Source organism: Pundamilia nyererei, unplaced genomic scaffold (genome assembly GCF_000239375.1).
Source record: "Pundamilia nyererei isolate P.nyererei 1_Seehausen unplaced genomic scaffold, PunNye1.0 scaffold00072, whole genome shotgun sequence".
In the NCBI taxonomy this organism is placed as follows: Eukaryota; Metazoa; Chordata; class Actinopteri; order Cichliformes; family Cichlidae; genus Pundamilia; species Pundamilia nyererei.
In genome coordinates this window covers 2,723,080-2,741,466 of record NW_005187473.1, presented here as the reverse complement: position 1 = coordinate 2,741,466, position 18,387 = coordinate 2,723,080, and the positions used below count along the sequence as shown (strand labels likewise).

At 42.7% G+C, this 18,387-nt stretch overlaps 2 protein-coding genes across 5 annotated transcripts in view; one reads left to right on the top strand and one right to left on the bottom strand.

Annotated features, from left to right (window-relative positions):
• Nucleotides 1–1,783: 1,783 nt before the first annotated feature.
• usp1 (ubiquitin specific peptidase 1) lies at nt 1,784–9,841 on the bottom strand. 2 transcript variants are annotated; one of them, XM_005736992.2, is made up of 9 exons: nt 9,514–9,841; nt 8,791–9,032; nt 8,318–8,462; nt 5,607–5,708; nt 5,042–5,223; nt 3,866–4,590; nt 3,405–3,563; nt 3,086–3,287; nt 1,784–2,860 (listed from the first exon to the last, which is right to left on the bottom strand). In XM_005736992.2, exons 2-9 carry the CDS (start codon nt 8,961–8,963, stop codon nt 2,062–2,064), a joined length of 2,487 nt encoding a protein of 828 aa, XP_005737049.1. In that variant the 5' UTR covers nt 8,964–9,032; nt 9,514–9,841; the 3' UTR covers nt 1,784–2,061. The 2 variants fall into 2 exon arrangements, with proteins under 2 accessions (XP_005737049.1, XP_005737050.1); XM_005736993.2 differs by having other exon boundaries at nt 8,318–8,459.
• A 1,986-nt stretch (nt 9,842–11,827) lies between these two features.
• Nucleotides 11,828–18,387, top strand: part of kank4 (KN motif and ankyrin repeat domains 4) — a 77,204-nt gene continuing 70,644 nt past the window's right edge. For 2 of the 3 annotated variants that reach the window (XM_005736987.1, XM_005736991.1), the window contains exon 1: nt 13,867–14,165. The gene's annotated coding sequence lies outside the window, so the exon portion shown is untranslated. Of the gene's footprint in view, nt 11,882–13,866; nt 14,166–18,387 lie in introns of those variants that run through there. The other variant, XM_005736988.1, reaches the window with a different exon arrangement.

Sequence of the window (18,387 nt, the reverse complement as noted above, 5' to 3'; positions counted from 1 at the left end):
AGCTTCTGTGAAGCAATGGCTCTGGAAGCTTCTTCCTCACATTCCTGTGGTGTGCAGTCTTTCAGGCACACTCTGCTCAGGTGTGTGCGAATGGACTGTTGGGGCTTTTTACAAAGCAGGCAGTAGACAACGTTTCTCTCCATCTTGTTTGCACTGTAAATACAAAGAGTGAGAGGCAGAAAGTGAGAGAGAAAAACTGCATATCAATTTATTTATTTTTTTGATAGTATGAGAAAACAAACAAAGAACAACAACAATACATCCACACACAAACTTTGCTTCCAACCCCCCCCCCCCCCAAAAAAAATCAATCTGCTATGCATGACTAATCAATAAATTGTCACAAAAGACTCAGTCCATCATAAACAGGAAATTTACCTTACCACATCAAGTTAAAATGTTTTGTGTCTAGGCTGTTAGATCAGATATGGAGCATATTAATGCAAAAGAGGAAAATCTATTTTTTTCTTCAACTATAGTATCTTAAATCTGTCATGAGACAAAACTTGATATTACATAGGTTTAATCAGAGGGATGGTGATTTGTTTTAATAGATCAAAATATAGATATGTATATACATCTCTAAATATAGATATAGACATATAGATTTCAAAACCAGCAATATGCAAGTACAAAACTGAATATTCGCTGCTTGAGAACTTCCATCAGTCTGGTTTTAGTCTTAACTTTGTTATTTTATCTCTAATGAACTTTAAAAACTGTTCTCTCTCTTTTAAAAGAAGAATGGAGGTAGGTCATAAGCTAAATCATGGTCTCAGTGGGCAGTTTTTCCTCCCCATAATAACCATGAACTGTATATAATGATATTTATACTGTGCTTTTTGACCCTCCTTGCAGCATAAAACTGAACTATAGCTTAAGGAGTTTTCAATTAGAGATTCAGATCTTAAAATCCTGACTAGTGCAAACATCTCACTTGACAGTTGTACACTACATTAGAGACTGACTGTTTTCAGACCGATATTTGGTCATTTAAAAGTCTCATATTCTAATATTTATTTCAGATACACAAAACAAACAATTCTCTAACATTTGTTATATGTAGTTAATTATTGTTTATGCTCCACCCGATTCTGTTCAATGAGCCTTTCACATTTGTGGCATCCCAATCACAAGCTGCCACAGAATCTGCAGCACGCCCTCTGGTGGTCAGACTATGCAGATCTCAATCGTGCTCACATTAAATCAGTTGGGCTCTATAGTAAAATATCAAACAAGCAGTTTTCCATAACATTGTAAAATGTATATTATAAAAACCTGATAGTTCACTGATAAAATCAAATTGCGTCCTTCACTCTGACAAATCTGACATCTGAGCCTGAAACTGTTGACTGCATAAACTAGTGTCAACGAAGCATGTAGAAACTTTTTAATTATTATTAGACAGCTGAGTGTTTGTTGTAAATATCTGTTGTAACTAAATGAGTTTCTGAGAATCTGTCGGTTTCACTGTATAAATGGCATCAGTTTGAGGCTTCAGATATACAGCTAAATTGTACAGGTTTCTATATAAAAACCCTCACAAAACAAGGGATCAGTTGATGAGGAAAGCTTCAGGGTAAAAGCTTTTCTGATAAACTGAAAAAATAACATGAGAACATTTTCAAATTCGAACAGAATACAGACTGCTGCACCCAGGGGGGAAAGTCAGTTTTCAACATTTTTACTTGATTAAATTTTAGTTCAACGTGCTTTGCCATTTTGTAAAAAACAAACAATACAAAGTCAACATTGAAGAAAAACCAAAAAAACAAAAATACACAACCAATCATCCCTAACGTTAAAAAAAAACAAACAAAACAAACTTTGACCCCAACTGGGCGTTTCTGTTTAGAGTACCTGCACATGAGTGGATGAGAAGGCGGAAGCGCCTTGATACCACCGTGGGGCTGTTGCAGGTTTAGTTTTCCTTGGCTGAAAAGTCACTTCAGTTTCAGTGTAAATGTGGCAGCCACAGTGTGTCTGGCACTGTTTGAAGTATTGCAAAAACTCCATCTGTCTTTTGCCTAGGAGCTCAGTTTCCTGTAAGGTCTGTCTATTTCAGTGTCCAGGTTCAGGCATCCTTCTGTAGAACAGCAGGTAAGGGGTTGATGAGCAGCACGTCTCAGGAGAACAGGCTCGCAGGAAGTCCTCCTCCTCAAACAAACGCACCTCAGAGTCATCAAACAGCAGCCATTTCCCTTCATATTCCAAGAGGCTATTTAAAGCCTTCTGCTCTTTGGTCTCTGTGCTGCCACAGGAAGCCTGCGATGTCTCCTCTACTGCCTCGGGCGCTTTTTTAAGTCCAGCTTCAGTGTTTTGGCTCAAAATGTTGATGGTTTTTCTCCTATTACAACCCTCCGTCGAACCACTGCTAGCTGCTTTCTCTGTGTGTTTACTGCTGCTGTTCCCGAGGTCATAGCTGGACACACTCCTCTGGCCTCCCAAGAGTCCGACACCCCCCTCTGACAGCTTTTTGCTCCCTGATTTGCTGCTTGCCAAACTCTCGCGCCGCTGTCCTCTCGTATTCAGGCTGAAAGACACCTCTCCATCATCGTAGTCCAGCACCGTCTCCTTCACCAGAGCACCTTCTTTGTCTTCCTTCACCTCGTCCTCCTCCTCCTTCTCTTCAGTTTTTGTGTCCTGCAGCCAGATCTTCACATCTGTTAAATCAGACATTCGGATGTAGGCAGTGTAGTGGCCACTGCTGATGGTCACACCACTATGCATGACGACGGCAAACAGCTGATAGTTTTGACCTTTAGTGGATGAGGACTGGGTACACCACTCCTCAAGAGATAAGGTCAAAGGAGTCTGTAAGGGAGTGTTCACTTTAGAAAGACCAGCATATGGGTCCAGTCTGGGAAGAGAGAACAATACAGATATAAGAGTACATTTAGAAACTAGAGATCAAAGCAGTAAAAACTCATCTACAGCAAAGGACTGATTCTATTTCTCCATGATGAGAATCTTTTAAGTCTAAGCATGTGGTACAGCGATCACTTTTTCAAACACTAGCTCAAATTCATTCCAGTAGAGTTAGTGTAGTGCGGCAGTGTGATAACTGAGACTTCAGTGGACTCACTCTAAACCGTTGGCAGAGAAGCGCTTTAGGTGAATAGTGATGACTTCAGGAGTCTTGTCAAACAGCAGACTCCTCTCGGCCTCTGTGTAGTGATGGCAGGTCTCACAGAAGTATTTATCCTCCCCAAAAATGCGCTCCACCGAAGCGAACTGAGATATGGCCCATTTCAGAGTCTTCAGCTCTGGTTTAGGGTCTGGTGAGACTGAAGAAAAAAACAAACAAACAAGATTTTTAAGATAAAAAGGGGGAAAATAAAACCCACACCCACAAAAAAATTTTTGTTGTAAAAATTTACAACTAAAAATTTGTAAATTCTCACCCTCAGAGAGGTCATCGGGGCTGCTGGGCTGGTCATCAAGCACAGGGACACTGATGTCCTGGAAGTCCTCTCTCCTCTCTGTGAAGCTCTCACACTCCAGACATCGAGTCCTCAGAACCAGCCGACCTTGGAACAAACGCTCCATGAGGCTCAGGCCCGCTGAACGAACATAAAATCCACAGTTAGTAACATCTATAACTCCATAAATAAATGTAGGCTCCTAATGCACGTCAAAGTACAAATTAAAAGTTAAAGTGAATGACCAAACATTTAGTCTGTCCCAACTTTTCTGCTTTTTTTGGGATGCTTATTCATTTAAATTCATTAATTGTGATATGGGGGCAAAAGGCAGGAGATCAGTTAGGCTTGGGGCTTAAGAGGTTAAAGTGAGTCATTTCTTTCTCGACTAAACGTTTTCTTCATAATCGCTGCCTCTTACGATGATCACAGGTCACACCTACCTTGATGTTTAGGAGCCTTGCTGTGTTCGGATGCATTTTGGCTGGGTGGCTCTTGAAGGTTTTTCTCGCTTTCGTCGTGCGTCACTCCATTTTCCTGCTCTGTTTTGTTTTGGTTCTTCACAGTTGTGCAGCTGATCTTTCCCACGCTGCGGAACTTGGAGAAAATACTTGGCTGCTTTCCAGACGGCCTCAGCCAGCTCAACTTAGCTCTCTTCTTCCTCTTCCCATCTGCCTCTTTACACGTCTTCTCAACTTTCCCCTCATCGTCGCTTCCTCCTTCCCCATTTGGTTTCTTCGCCTCTTCCTCATCTGCCGCCTCCTCTCCACCTTTATTCTTGCTGCTGTCCATGGTGATTTCACTGGAGGACTTCCTTTTGGAGCGAGTGAGGGGTCTATTTCTACTCAGGTTTTCCTCTGCAGAATCTGATTTCTTAGACTTCAGGGATTTGGATTTTTTCTTGGCATTCCCCACTTCTGTGTCGCTCTTTCTTTTCCCGGCAACTTGACCATCCTCTTCCGTGGAAGCTTTGGATTCTGCACCAGAGCCGCCAGACCCCAAATCGAGACCATTCTCGAGTTTAACTTCCGACACATCCTCCTCCTCGCCTTCTACTTTCAGCTCTTTCCTGATAGTATCACAGGCTTCCTGGATATATCCCAGGATGCACTGCAGAACTTCCTGAGCATCATGCTGGAGATAACCTTCGTACATGGGGTTCAGCTGCCTGCGACACAAAACCACAAACTTGTGTCAAACTGACAGAAAATGGCAATTTTAATGAAAGTGTTCAAAAACACAAAAGTGCCAATCTGGAGTTTAAACATGTCAGCATGCTTACTTTAAAAATGATTCGTAACCAACTCATCAGCTTGAGCTATGACTGAGCATTAATGATGACAAGTTTTTACCTTTTAAACAGCATAATAATGATCAAAGCTCCACATTCATGATCCTACATGTGCATCTAACTGCAACTAAGTGTTTAATCAATGTTATATGCACGTATACAATGTGACAATATTTGGGTGTTTAGTAACATTTAATATTCGAAAGCCATTAAGTCATCGTGCTAGAAAAAAGACAGCGTGGGAACAAACTGGTTACCTAGCAACACAAGTGTATGATCTAATAAGCAACTGGGTTACAAATATTTATTGAAACTGCCAAATCTTTACCTGAGCGTGTGCAGAATTTTGCGCGGTGGTGTGGCTAGCTCTCCATCGGTGAAGCTGTCAGGATTAAGCAGGAAGCTAGACTGCAGCTGCTCCACTGCAGTTATCAAAGTGTTGAAGCTCCCAAGAAGCTCGATGTGAGCTGGCAGAGCCTCCGACACACCGTCTGACTGCTGACAGTGTGGCTGTAGGAAAATGACACAGAGTAAAAAGGTTACTGAAATATGCTTTCGTAGCTCAGAAGACAGACACCCTCCTTTAATGCTGCTGCTTTTTCAAAACTGTATATTTTACAATTAGAATACAGTGCACTGTGTCATAACTCTTTGAGATGAAGGCTACTGGACTTGTTTTTGGTTCATGAAGGTTTTCACCTCTTGTCCAAAAGGCTTCTTCAGTTCTAAAAACTTATGGGGAGTCCCACGTAATTAACTTCAAGCTCTGAAGACTAGAGTGCACTATATTGTTCAACAACTTTAAAAAGAAGCATGCAACATCTCCCATCAGAGGAGTTAATAAGTGCTAAACTTTGGACCCACACTGTGGCTGTGATTTATTATGCACGTACCTCTTCGCTTTTCTCAGTTTCTTCCTTGGGTTTCTCCTTCTGGATGGAGAGATCGTGAAGCTTCTTTATGCCTTCTCTGAAGCCTGGGCAGTAATAAAGAACCTGCAGATGCAATCAGACATCAACACATCATTATTGTGATTTTAAACTGGATGTGATAACAAGTAATCCACACGAGTGGAAAACTCAAAGCATCTTCAAGTAATCAGGTTGTTAAATGCTGGTGATATTATGATGACACAAATAAGCGCGAAAAACGTGTCCATGACCTTCACAGTCATTTGTGCTTCAGTACTTAAAGTCCAACAGTAATTCCCATTAACCCAGTAATGGTCACAGTGAAATATAATTTCCTTTACCGGCTCAACATAATAGCAAAAATCTGTTAAAAATGACTGTCCAAATATGAAGCTAAACCGTTCTCTTTTAGTCATTAGTCACACAGCTTCTTGCTTTTGCATGTTTGATGCACTTCAGAATTATTCTAATTATTACAATAAGCTCTTTAGTCATCCAAAGTAAGGTTAAAAAAAGTCCTGTTTAGAAACCTTAAAAAAAAAAAAGGATGGAGAGAAAAAGAATCTGGTTCTATACTATTCCTAACTTTGATTACAATAGACCCTGTGCACAAGAAAATGCTAACTTCCTGGTTTGAGACCGGATGTAGGGTTGTACATTTCCGGTAGCTTTACTTTGCGGTCAATCACTACTGCGAAGATCTACTCCAAAATCATGTCCAAAACTCAAAAACGGAAAGATCGCGTTACGTTACAAAGAGCAGAAGGTGGGGACACTCACCGCTGTTGTGTCATAAAAAAATCTAATGATCAATTTTGACGTTTAAAGATCAAGATCAATCAGTTGTTTACATCACTCAACACAAGCAGAACTGCATTACAAAATCAGAAGTTACATCGTCCACATTCAGAAGCACATCTCTGTATAGTGACTGGTCTTATGATTTAAACAGGCAAATGTTCAGCATTCAAACTACAGGTGAAGAATAGTCAAACCTGATGTTTCCCCCGTTATGTCGATATCAGCTAGTCAAGTACACACCTACACAGCATGTTAACAAACCGTGAAAAAAAGCCACACAAAAAATGAATGATTGCTGGTAAGGGTTTCTGTACATTAGTATTTACGATGGGTATGTTGTGACTTCCCTTCAAAATTACAGTGGTCCTTCGCTTTAACGCAGTTCACCTTTCACCTCGCTGTTTCGCGGTTTCTCCTCTGTGATGTCTCTCCTGTACAGTACAGAATCGATAGCTAGCAGAGTGACTCTGAAGTGCAGTACTGTATGTCGATGAAATGTTCTGCACATCAAAAAATAAAATTGGCTACTTGATTTCACCTATCGCTGGTTATTTTTAGAACATAACACCCGCAATAAACGAGGGACCTCTGTTTACAGATACTGAGAAATATAAAATTTGAATCCCTTTTCTCTTTTGCTCTGAGGCGCGGGGGAAAAAATATAGACAAGTCGATGAACATCATTTACAGATATATTGGGTAAATGCCCAAGACATCTATAGAAATGTAAATCGCCGCTTGATTTATTCATTTGCTTAACTTGTTTTGGACCGTAAACAAGGCGCGAATAGGACACCGGAAACAAAGCTCCCTACAGGAGTTTCCGCACCAGAAGTAGCATATGCTAACGTGCATATAGTCTATTAAAGCAGATAAGTGCTACTGTAATTACATATCTTCTATTAAAGCAGTGAGTACATGAAATCCTGCTCACTAAACTAACTCCATACTTCAGAAAAGTGATGTGCCATCACTTGATTCCATTAGCAACTAGTATTTAAGTGAAAACGTTGTGCTTAATTTATGCTCCTGAGATTTTGTCTGTTTCCAGAGATATTTACCTACACAGATAGGTTTTTAACCACCAGAAATGTGCTGATTGGTTGCCAAGTGGGCCAGAACAGGGAAAGGAGTTAAAAAAATAAAATAAAATAAAAAATGTATGAGCAGTACAGTCAGAGGTTGCAGTGAACACTGTACATTGTTTACAACACTCAGTAGTAGCCTACAAACCGGTTGAACCACTTTTTTTTTAAGCACTGCCTCCATTCGACTACAGACGCTCTCTGCAGGTAGGACAGTCCAAAGCTCCCCACAGACTGCCATCACACTAATAATAATAATAATAATAATAATGGATTGCATTTATATAGCGCTTTTCGAGACCCCATTCACTCTCACATTCACACACTGGTGGAGGCAAGCTACGGTTGTAGCCACAGCTGCCCTGGGGCAGACTGACAGAAGCGAGGCTGCCATATCGCGCCATCGGCCCCTCTGGGCAACACCAGTAGGCGGTAGGGTAAAGTGTCTTCCCAAGGACACAACGACCAGGACAGAGAGGCCGGGGATCGAACCGGCGACCTTCCGGTTACAGATGCGCTTCCCAACCCCCTGAGCCACGGTCGCCGCAGAACCACAATTTCCCCATCAGAAAATGTAACATTCCCGGCATCACAACAACATCCACTTCTGAGTGGGATAACACAGGTTTGAGGATTCAATGCAACTTAAATCGCACAAGAACAAACCACACACACTGTGAAGTGTCTGTGCAGTTTTCAACTTTTCCTTCAGTATATTTAAACCCATCCTACCATTTGTACTAAAACACTGGAACAAGTGACATCTATTAATGCTGGAAATTAACTCCATCTGTGGTAATGTCTCACCTGTAAGATGCTGTTCAAATAGCAGGTATTGCCCAGATTGTTGAGCCCCACGAACGGCACCAAGTTCTCTCTCTTCTCGCAGGACAGGAGGAGGCTGGGCGAGGAAGGACACCGAGAAGGCCCCGGGACCACCTGATCACAGCTGCTGATCAGTTAAGAAGGAAGCAAACAGAAAGTCAGCAGCTAATAAATTGAATTTCACAAATGACATCCACCATCACACACACACTGTTTTAAAATGATTACACTGAGATTAATGTTGAAGTGTAACCCCAGCTTGATTGAGATGAAGCCTACTATTAAAATCTAAGGTATCGCTCATCCACACGTGCATTATCCTGCCCTCACAACAACAGTGGAATTCCCATAACTATCTGAATGTAACTGTGGGAAAACGAGTGCTTCGGGCTGCCCAAAACAAATCAGTCTAGAAAACTATTTGTGTTTGACGCACACTGGTAGCAGAGACCTACCTTGCCTCAGGCTCCTCTGGCTCACATGTTTTGGGTTCTTCTGTCTGAGGTTCCGAGAAATCCAGAGCCCGCTTGGTTTCCTTCTTCTGGAAGAACTTCAGAGAGAGTTTACTCTTCTTCACTGGGCTCCCCGGAGCCGCTGATACCACACTTTCACCCTGCAGACCTGGCATCTTTCCTCCCGGTACCTTGAGGGCGATTTTTTCTTTTAAATTCCTACTGAGACGCAACAGCGCACCTCACTGGTGAAAAATGGAAACACACAATGTAATTTCAGCGGGCGCCATCAGAGTTCAACGAGAACGAACGTAGCTGCGCACTTAAGTTCACGGTCCGCTATTGTGTAGCTACACACGGACAGGTCCAGTCCAATCAAGCACACACTTCTCAATAATACAGTCGAACCGGTTATTGACCGTACCACGCATTATGTAACATGTTAGCTGGCTAACGCTAACTTAAAGGTAGTACTTTGTTTCAGTCCTACCCACAAACAACCGCTCTAGCACGGCTTACGTGAGCAACTGTTTTCGCTTTAAATTACAGGGTAGCAACAAATAACTTGCTGTTTTTGAGCACGTTGCGCACATCACAGCGACAAACTGGCTCGAGAAGGTGCGGTGAAGAAGTGGGAGGAGAAAACAGAAAGCACGCCGTTTGAAACTGTTCACGGCCAAAAAGGACTTCTTTGAAATCCCAGCTGAGTCGAGAAAGAAAACTTACCCGAATACTTCATTCCAGTTTAAGTTTGATATTTTCCATTAAACATCCCGTCTCGAAATGCTTTACGGAGTGTTTAACAATTCAGACGGTGCAACAGAAGTTGGCGCTTTTTCCTGCTTGAAGATTCGCTGGCCGCTACATCGCCGGCAACGTTCGGATATCGCGTCAAAACATCCGGCCAGAATGTTAAAAAAAAACGGTCACGACTAAGCTTGAAAATCATCAGGTGTTGCCGAACATTTGGAAATGCGCGTATAACTCTGGGAAATTCTATACCTGAAAAGATTTACATGCCAGATTTCAGGCTAATGTTAAGACAACTATTTCGGCTAGGCCCAACCGGCCAGCTCCAAGCGCCATTCTTGTAGTCCTTTCTCCAGCTCCTTCAAAATAAAAGTCGAGCTAAACTTGAACAGTCATTTCTCATGTCTCACCTTTTTTCCCTTTTGAAGTACTAAGATTTTAAATACAGGACATTAAAAATTGCTTTCATGAAATGAATGTAATAAAAAGTATACAACTCATCAAGGCTTCCATGGAAGCCAAGGGCCACAGAGGTTTCAAATTTCAAGTTGAGACAAGCTGAAGCTGGTCTGTTGTATAAGAGGTATAATTTGGGAGACTGCACTATATATTTCTTGAATCCTCTTCACACTTTATATATCTGACCCAACAAAAAAATTGCGATTTACAGAACAACGGTTAACATAGAATCGGATGTTTATATAGACAATATAAAATCATTAAGTAAAAACCAATGAGTATGAACAAAAGTGGGTCCAACAGCAAAAGAAAAAGAAAAAAAGATTATTAATTACCTGAAAAAAAACCCACGAGACTATAATAGTATAGTTATATAACAGTAAGTTATGAATTATGCTCAGTCATCCAGGTAAGAAAATCCCACAAAGTTGAATCTGTTGATCTGGAGGTACGTTTCAGTGGGAAAAAGTTTCATTTTCCATCAAAGTGACGTTTTCAGCTGACTGCAGGTTTCCCCAGCATTATAAGCAGTTCATTTGCATGATGACTGAAAACACCCACTAATGACTAACAATAGGCAGTTGATCAATGATCACTGAACCACTGATGCCCAATGACTGCAATCACAACACTTTAAGATGGTGAATGATGTATTCTTAGGCTAATACAGGGCAGGGAAGCTGAAGGATTCCTGGTTATCCCAGACCATTATGGACATGGAGGCAAGGAGGTCATTTACATGAAAAGGGAATGACCATCTCTGAAGCAAGGACAGGGCCTTACTTCACCATTTTACAGCGCTGTTTGTGGCTATTCTCCAATTCTCTGTGAATGGTACTCATGCCACTGATGAATGGTCATGGCAGTTTGCATATTAACGCTCATAAAACTGAACTCTGGGCCTATCGGCTGTTGTGCTGTGCTCTCGTTAATGATATCAAGTCATTGTGAGACAGAACCAAAATCCTGTCACAAGGTAGAAGCTGCAATAAAAAGTGACTTTCATATATATGAGTCACTTTCAAGCAGGTAAAAAGTGTCTGACATTAAAAATGCCCTTTTCCAAGAGAGATCTGGAAAGCAGAAATTGCAGCAAGTTTAACATCCCAGTTCTATAAAGATATTCTAAGTGGCTAAAAAGGAATGGATTGATTATAATGTAATTACAATAATCGAGTCAAAGATACTTGCAGACAGGCATTTTTTTTAATGTTATACAGCGACTACAGTCTATTAGCAATATAAGCAAAGCTATTACGCATAAAAAACATATAGAATTGAACCAGATCTGACCTTTTTTGACGGTTGATCACTTTTTGGCACAACAGAGGAAATCTGTAGTCCTCCGAGTTAGGAAATCACTGCCACCAGACAACCGGGGTTGATTTTCTGGGATTAAGTGAGTTAGTTTAGCTTGAGTGGGGATGAGATTTTTGCACGTACCATTTAAAGTCGTAGATAACAAACCAAGAAAGTGTCCTACTAAAATCCTAAGCAAGAACATGGCAACCACCGACTTTCATTAACCAGTTCTTCTTTTATTTTGAAAAAAGTAAACGGAAGTTCATAGTTTGCAGCTGTTAAAATGAAACTATTTTTTTTGTGGAAGCAAAGTATATTTGTGGACTTTTGTTTAATAACGAAGCTTGTCCCACACCAGCTGTTCATAATTATATTTAAGGAATCTATTTACATGTATACATAATACATAAACAGGGAGAGAAACCAAAACGCTTATTGTACAGGCACTTCCCACTTTGCACCAACAGGGGGCGACATTATCCAGCCGAACGGAGGTCGATCTGTCCAGCAGTATCATTCCCTCCTTCACCGGAGCATCTCATCGTTTGACAGTCTCCGAGGCTATCCCTCCGCGACTGTGACGGTAAGACACTGTTTACGTTTCCCCTGCTTGCAGCGTTAATTGATAAACCTAAATCTGCCCGAATAGCCGGGCCGCGAGTGCGTCTAGTTTAATCTTCTTTACAGCTTATTTGTATCAGTTGCACTGTTTTGCTTTTGCAGTATTATGGAGTGCTTTGGCTGGCGTGTTTTTTTGGGTTGTTTTTTTTTTTACGATATAGAGAGGATCGCATCACCTTAAAACCGCACAGACATGGTGTTTCGTTTCATCCATGCACGTAGTCAGTGCAGGCATTTGTCAGTACGACGCTATGAAGGCTGGACGATCCGCAGCTGCTGCTGTTGTTACAGCTGCTGCTGCTGCTGAAGAGTGGTTGCTTGGTCAGCAGCAACGTACCGATGGACACTGAGCTGCTGTGCCTCAGCTTCCAGAAAACCTCAGTGGCTTTCACGCTGATGGTGGAGGGATGTTGCTGTGAGGATGCTGATGCAGTAGTGGATGGGAGTACTTTAGGGGTGCTAAGACTTCCTGTGGGACTGTAGATGATGATGCCATCGCCATCCTTCAGTCTGATGGCTCAAAATACTCTTCAGTCTCCAGCTCTGAGGTAGCTTTAATAGCAAACCTCTTAATTAACTTACTGTAGCCTACCAGAGTCCCACACTTCACTTAAAGTGGGTTCAGTTTATCCTAAATCACTCTTGTGGTGTGACTCCATTACAGATCAAACAAGCAGCTAGTGATCTCTTTAGATTACAGAAGGAGGGCCGGCGAGGGGAGGTGTTGGATATGCTTTCTCTCTCACTCACCATTTAAATCCTAACCAGGAGACTCACATTCAGGAGGATTAGTGTGTTTCCCTTCTCTCATCACCTCCTTATAACAGAATTTTATAAAGAGGGCATTGCCAGGTCACCCACGTGTCAAGCTGCTGTATGCTGAAGGGTCAAATGTACGCAGGGCTTTATTTCCGGTATTTCAGACGCTGAATGCGATAACTGGAGAGATCTGTGCAGTGAAACGTTGGTGGCAATACTCTCTCTCACCGGAGAGACTTTCCATTTTTAGAAGGCATAAAAAAATGACTCGAGGAACAATGATAAGGGAAAAAAGCTTCTCTTTTACCTGGATGTGACACATTCAGGTACTGTTTATGAACCAAGTTTACAAGAACTTGAGCAATGAGGTGCTTGAATTATGCAAGTGGCCTTTATCAAGGTTGGCCTTGTCCCACGAGGCCCAAAGCTCTAGTGGCTGGAGCGGTAGAGGTGGGTGGTGTGGCGGGCTTAAAGCCCATGAGACAAAACAGCCCCCCTCCTCCAGCCTCCAGCCTGGTTCTCTCTCAAGAACTGAGCACTGGTAGGAAAATGAAAGCATGCTGAACGACAGGCAGTGGTGAACTCCAAGAATGAGAAGCATGTCCAAGTCTGCTACACTTGTGTGCACGCATGTACTCAGAAATGCGATGAAAAACAGAGACTTTTCTTTCAGCTTAGAGCAGTTGGAACAAAGAAAAACTGGAGCGCGATCTGAAAAAAGCAAAAACACAAGCATAAGTGAACAGCTACGCTTCTCACTTTTCATGTGTTTTGCATCCTGTCTGAGAGGGTTTTATAAGGATAAGCAGAAGAGAATGGATGGATATGTAAATCTGCTACACTATGACTATAACTGTTAACATCAACACTTTATTTCTCACACAGAAAGTAGTTTAATGTGTAAGCGTGTCAGTGAAAGTAAGTTAAAGCTACCCTTTATAAGTATGCATGTGTGCATAACCCTGCATGGATGGATATTTGCATATATCAGATCTGATCAGATCTCAGGCTGCACATAGGATCCCTCTCTCTCTCTCTCTCTCTCGCTCTCTCTCTCTCTCTGTGTATACTTGTGAGCATCTGAGCGAATCCCGTTTGATGTATGCCGAGGAGGTGGGTGTATCCAGCCCAGCCGCTCTGATGTTGGGAGGCAATAACTTCCATCCTACTCAGTCTGCTCTCTACTCTCACTGCTCTCCTGTTTCAGCCAGTCTGTCTGCCTCCTAGCGTAGTACTCTGCTTTCACTCACCATTATTCATCGCCATCTAAGGATATATATATATATTTACACAAACCCACAGAGGCAGACGGAGCACCTTCCTAACGGACCCGAGACTTTGCATTTGGCTGATAGAGATATAAAATATACACCACCCTGCAAAGACATAAAAGTGGGGCTCGATAGCAGTTCTTCTTAAACTGACATTTGTTGTTCCCCGCTACTACATTTTTTCCATCACAAAGGATTTCACAAGCAGCTGCTGAGGTAAGGGAAAGATAGATTTCTCTCCGTTTGACTGTTTTTCATGTGCATTTGTCCCCTGGTGCATCCTGGTCTTCCAGGTTCGGTGCTTGGCAACTTGAGAACACGTTTTTTTAGCATGTTGTGTTTGATCAACTGATTATATTTATTCTGGGCTTCTCTCTGAGCTTATGGATCTCTTAGTGTCTGTGTTGTAATCAGATGAAGCAGTCCGGGCATGCACATACATCTGTGCTAACAAATGATATCTCTTTGTTTATCATTACTCCTCCTACCTGCTGATTCTTCCTCTGAAGTGTTTTGTTAGCAAGGACAAGCATCAGTAAAACTCACTGCTGCTCCAGCTAACCTCTTTCAGCTGGAGCCTGACATGTGCACATATGTGTGGGGTTACAATATAAGCACGCTGTGGTGAAGTGCTGTAACTAGTCAGTGGCCGGTCAGAAGGAGTAAAAGCGAAGGATGGTTGTTGTTCGGAGTGATCATATATGCAACTTCTGCTTGGTTGCCTCTGCATTCAGTGTGCCTCTCTTTGCTTTTCCCTTCCCTGCCCTCTCCCTCCCTCTCTCTGCTCTCTTATGGTCTGCTTGTATTCACAGTCTTGGTCACTGCTCTGCTTGCCTGCCACAGACCATTGGCCATGGTTGGATGGCTAACCGCAGCTACACAACATTAAAAAGGCAAAAAGTTCCTATTTCGCGGGGCATGTTTGCAGGGTACCACTTTGTGTGTGTATGTGTGTGCTATATGCTGCATTTACTGACTTTTGGATTTCTACTCCGTCGCTCAGGTGAAAGGGCACGCGGTTGTTAGCACATAACACACATTGTCCTCAGAGATACAGCTGACCTGCATTTAGTCCTTGCGTGTGTATGTGTGCGTGTTCTGTGTTTGTGTTTGTGTGTGTCAGTGTGATTTCCTTGGAGGTTCAGAGAGGTGAGTCATACCAGCTCAGAGGCTGGTGGCTGTAAGAGTCATTCGGTGTAACGATGCCTTGATGTGCGATTTGCAAATTGACACTGTCTGATGGAACCGTGTATCTGTGAAATGCCAACTTTTCAGGAAATGAAAGCAAGCAGAACTGCCTTTTTAAGCTCAGTCATCATTCATTTTTAAGGCTTTCTAGTACAGCTGGAAGCAGTTTTGTCATCTCAAGTCTAACAGAACTTTCTCCACACAGAGGGGTTTGTAGTGTTTTCAAGCTAGCCGAGAGACTGCTAAATAACATTAAAAAAAAATCCAAATGTTGAATATCTAAGACGTAAAATAAAAGCATGCATATTTAACATAAATAAAACAAATACTAACAGCACACAGAACATGTTTTGTTGATATCTATAACCCGCAGCCGGATCATAGCAGCGTGGTTCTTTGATTGGGAGTGTCTGCTGAAATTCTTCAACAGCTATTTGTTGGATTCCCATGAAAACTCAGACAGACATCTATGGTACCCTGAGGAAGAATCCTGCTGGCTTTGATGATCGCCAGAGTTTCCCTATGAGGCTGTTGTGAAGCTGTGTAAAATGTAAATATAAACAAAATGCAATAATCTGCAAAACTCATAAACTCTGAGCCATTTTTGCCTCTGTAGCATCTATTTTTTTAACAGCAGTTTGTAAATGTCTGTGCTGCTGTTTAATATAAATATACAAAACCTTCCCTGAAACTGACAACATCAGGATGGGAGCATGTGTTGATCTTAAACCTCACATTTTCATGTAACCTTCAGCACTGATGGTGCATTTTCAGGTGTGCAAGGTATCAGTTTCATAGGCACTGATGAACCCCCATACCATCAGAGATGAAGACCTTTGAACTGAGTGTTATGGAGGACTTGGTGCCCATGTTTTCCAAAAAGAATTTCACATTTTGATTCATCTGGCCACAGAGCAGTTTTCTACTTTTTCACAGTCCATGTTAAATGACCTTTGGTCCAGAGGAGACTGTGACCTTTCCGGCCACTTGTGGCTTCTACTTCTTTGCATGACAGAGGTTTAGCCTGCATGTGTGAATGGCACCATAAACTGTGTTTGCATGATCACAGAATCATGCCCGTGTTTAATGCTGTGTCACCCGAAGGCCCGAAGATCACAGGCATCCAGTATTGATTTTCAGCCTTGGCCTTTATGAAGATATTCATATTATGTACCCTAGATGATGAGAATCATGCTTACATTGATAAACATGATTCTGAAATTGTTTCGTAATGTGAAGATTGATGAGTCTCTGTCCATCTTTGCTTCTGATACACGCTGCCTCATTTTATATCCAATCATATTACTGACCTGTTGCCAGTTTAGAATCAGAATCAGAATCAGAAAGGGTTTTATTGCCAAATGTTGAGCAGGTTTACAACATTAGGAAATTGCTGCGGTACTTAGTGCAAAACATACTATCAGATAACGCTTAAATAAACATAAAAATACAGATTGTGTCCAGGGGGAGAAGGGTCAGCTGTGATCTGAGCTGCACGCCCCAGTGTCCTGGAGGTGTACAGGTCCTGCAGAGATGGGAGTCTGCAGCCAATCACCTTCTCAGCAGAGCGCACAACACGCTGCAGTCTCTGTTTGTCCCTGATAGTGACTCCAGCGTACCACACGGTGATGGAGGAGGTGAGGATGGACTCGATGATTGCGTTGTAGAATTGCATCATCGTCCGTGTTGGCAGGTTGAATTTTTTCAGCTGCCTCAGGAAGTACATCCTCTGCTGGGCTTTCTTGATGACGGAGGTGATGGTGGGCTCCCACTTCAGGTCCTGGGTGATGGTGGTACCCAGGAAGCGGAATGAGTCCACAGAGGTGATGAGGGTGTCAGTCAGGATGATGGGGGGGAGTGGGGCTGTGTGCTTCCTGAAGTCCACAACAATCTCCACTGTCTTCTGGGCATTCAGCACCAGGTTGTTGTGGCTGGACCAGGACACCAGACGTTCAACCTCCCTCCTGTAGGCAGACTCGTCCCCGTCCGAGATGAGTCCAATAACGGTGGTGTCATCTGCAAACTTAATTAGCTTGACAGACTGGTGGGTGGAGGTGCAGCAGTTGGTGTACAGGGAGAAGAGCAGAGGAGAAAGAACACAGCCCTGAGGGGAGCCGGTGCTGATGGTCCGGGAGTCCGAGACATTCTTTCCCAGCCTCACATGCTGCTTCCTGTCCGTCAGGAAGTCAGTGATCCACCTGCAGATGGGATCAGGCACATTCATCTGGGAAAGCTTGCCTTGGAGATGGTCTGGAAGGATGGTGTTGAAGGCAGAGCTGAAGTCCACAAACAGGATCTTGGCGTAGGTTCCTGGGGAGTCCAGATGCTGCAGGTTGAAGTGTAGAGCCATGTTGATAGCATCGTCTACAGACCTGTTGGCTCTGTATGCAAACTGCAGGGGGTCCAGGAGGGGGGCCGTGAGGGTCTTGAGGTGGGAGAGAACCAGGCGCTCAAATGACTTCATGACCACAGATGTCAGAGCCACGGGTCTGTAGTCATTTAATCCAGTGATCCTTGGTTTCTTGGGGACAGGGATTATGGTAGAGGACTTGAAGCAGGCAATTCCTGCCGTGAGGAATTGAAAATGCCAGAAAACACTGGGGCCAGCTTGTTTGCACAGTGTCTGAGGGTGGCAGGTGACACACCGTCTGGGCCGGGAGCTTTTCGAGCATTCAGACTCTTAACTGCTTCCTCACATCTGCTTCATGAATATGAAGGGTATTAACTCAGTTAGCTGCAAAATGTTCCTCTAGCTTAGGTCTACTTCATTTGCCGGTCTTTTCTCACCACCTTTTCAACTTTTTTGAGACGTGTCACTGCCATCAAATACCAAACAAGATAATATTTTTCATATAAAAGCAAAATGTATCCGTTTAAACATTTGATATGTTTTCTGTGTTCTACTGTGGATAAAATATGGTTCCAGGAGATCTCAAAATCTGTACACTCTGTTGTTATTTACACGTTGCACAGCATCTCAGACTTTTTGGAATTGGGGTCGTACATTTACATTTTCTGGGGTGAACTAAAAACCGCTTGAAGGTTAAACTGGCCAAGTTTGGTCTTACAGCGGAAACCAGACGCATTAGAGACCAAGCCGTAGGTAGAACTGTAAAGGAAGGCCTCAGTAGCTTAATCTGATGGAAAGCCTATTGAAGCACTAAAGCAGACACACACACACACACACACACACACACACACACACACACACACACACACACACACACACACACACACACACACACACACA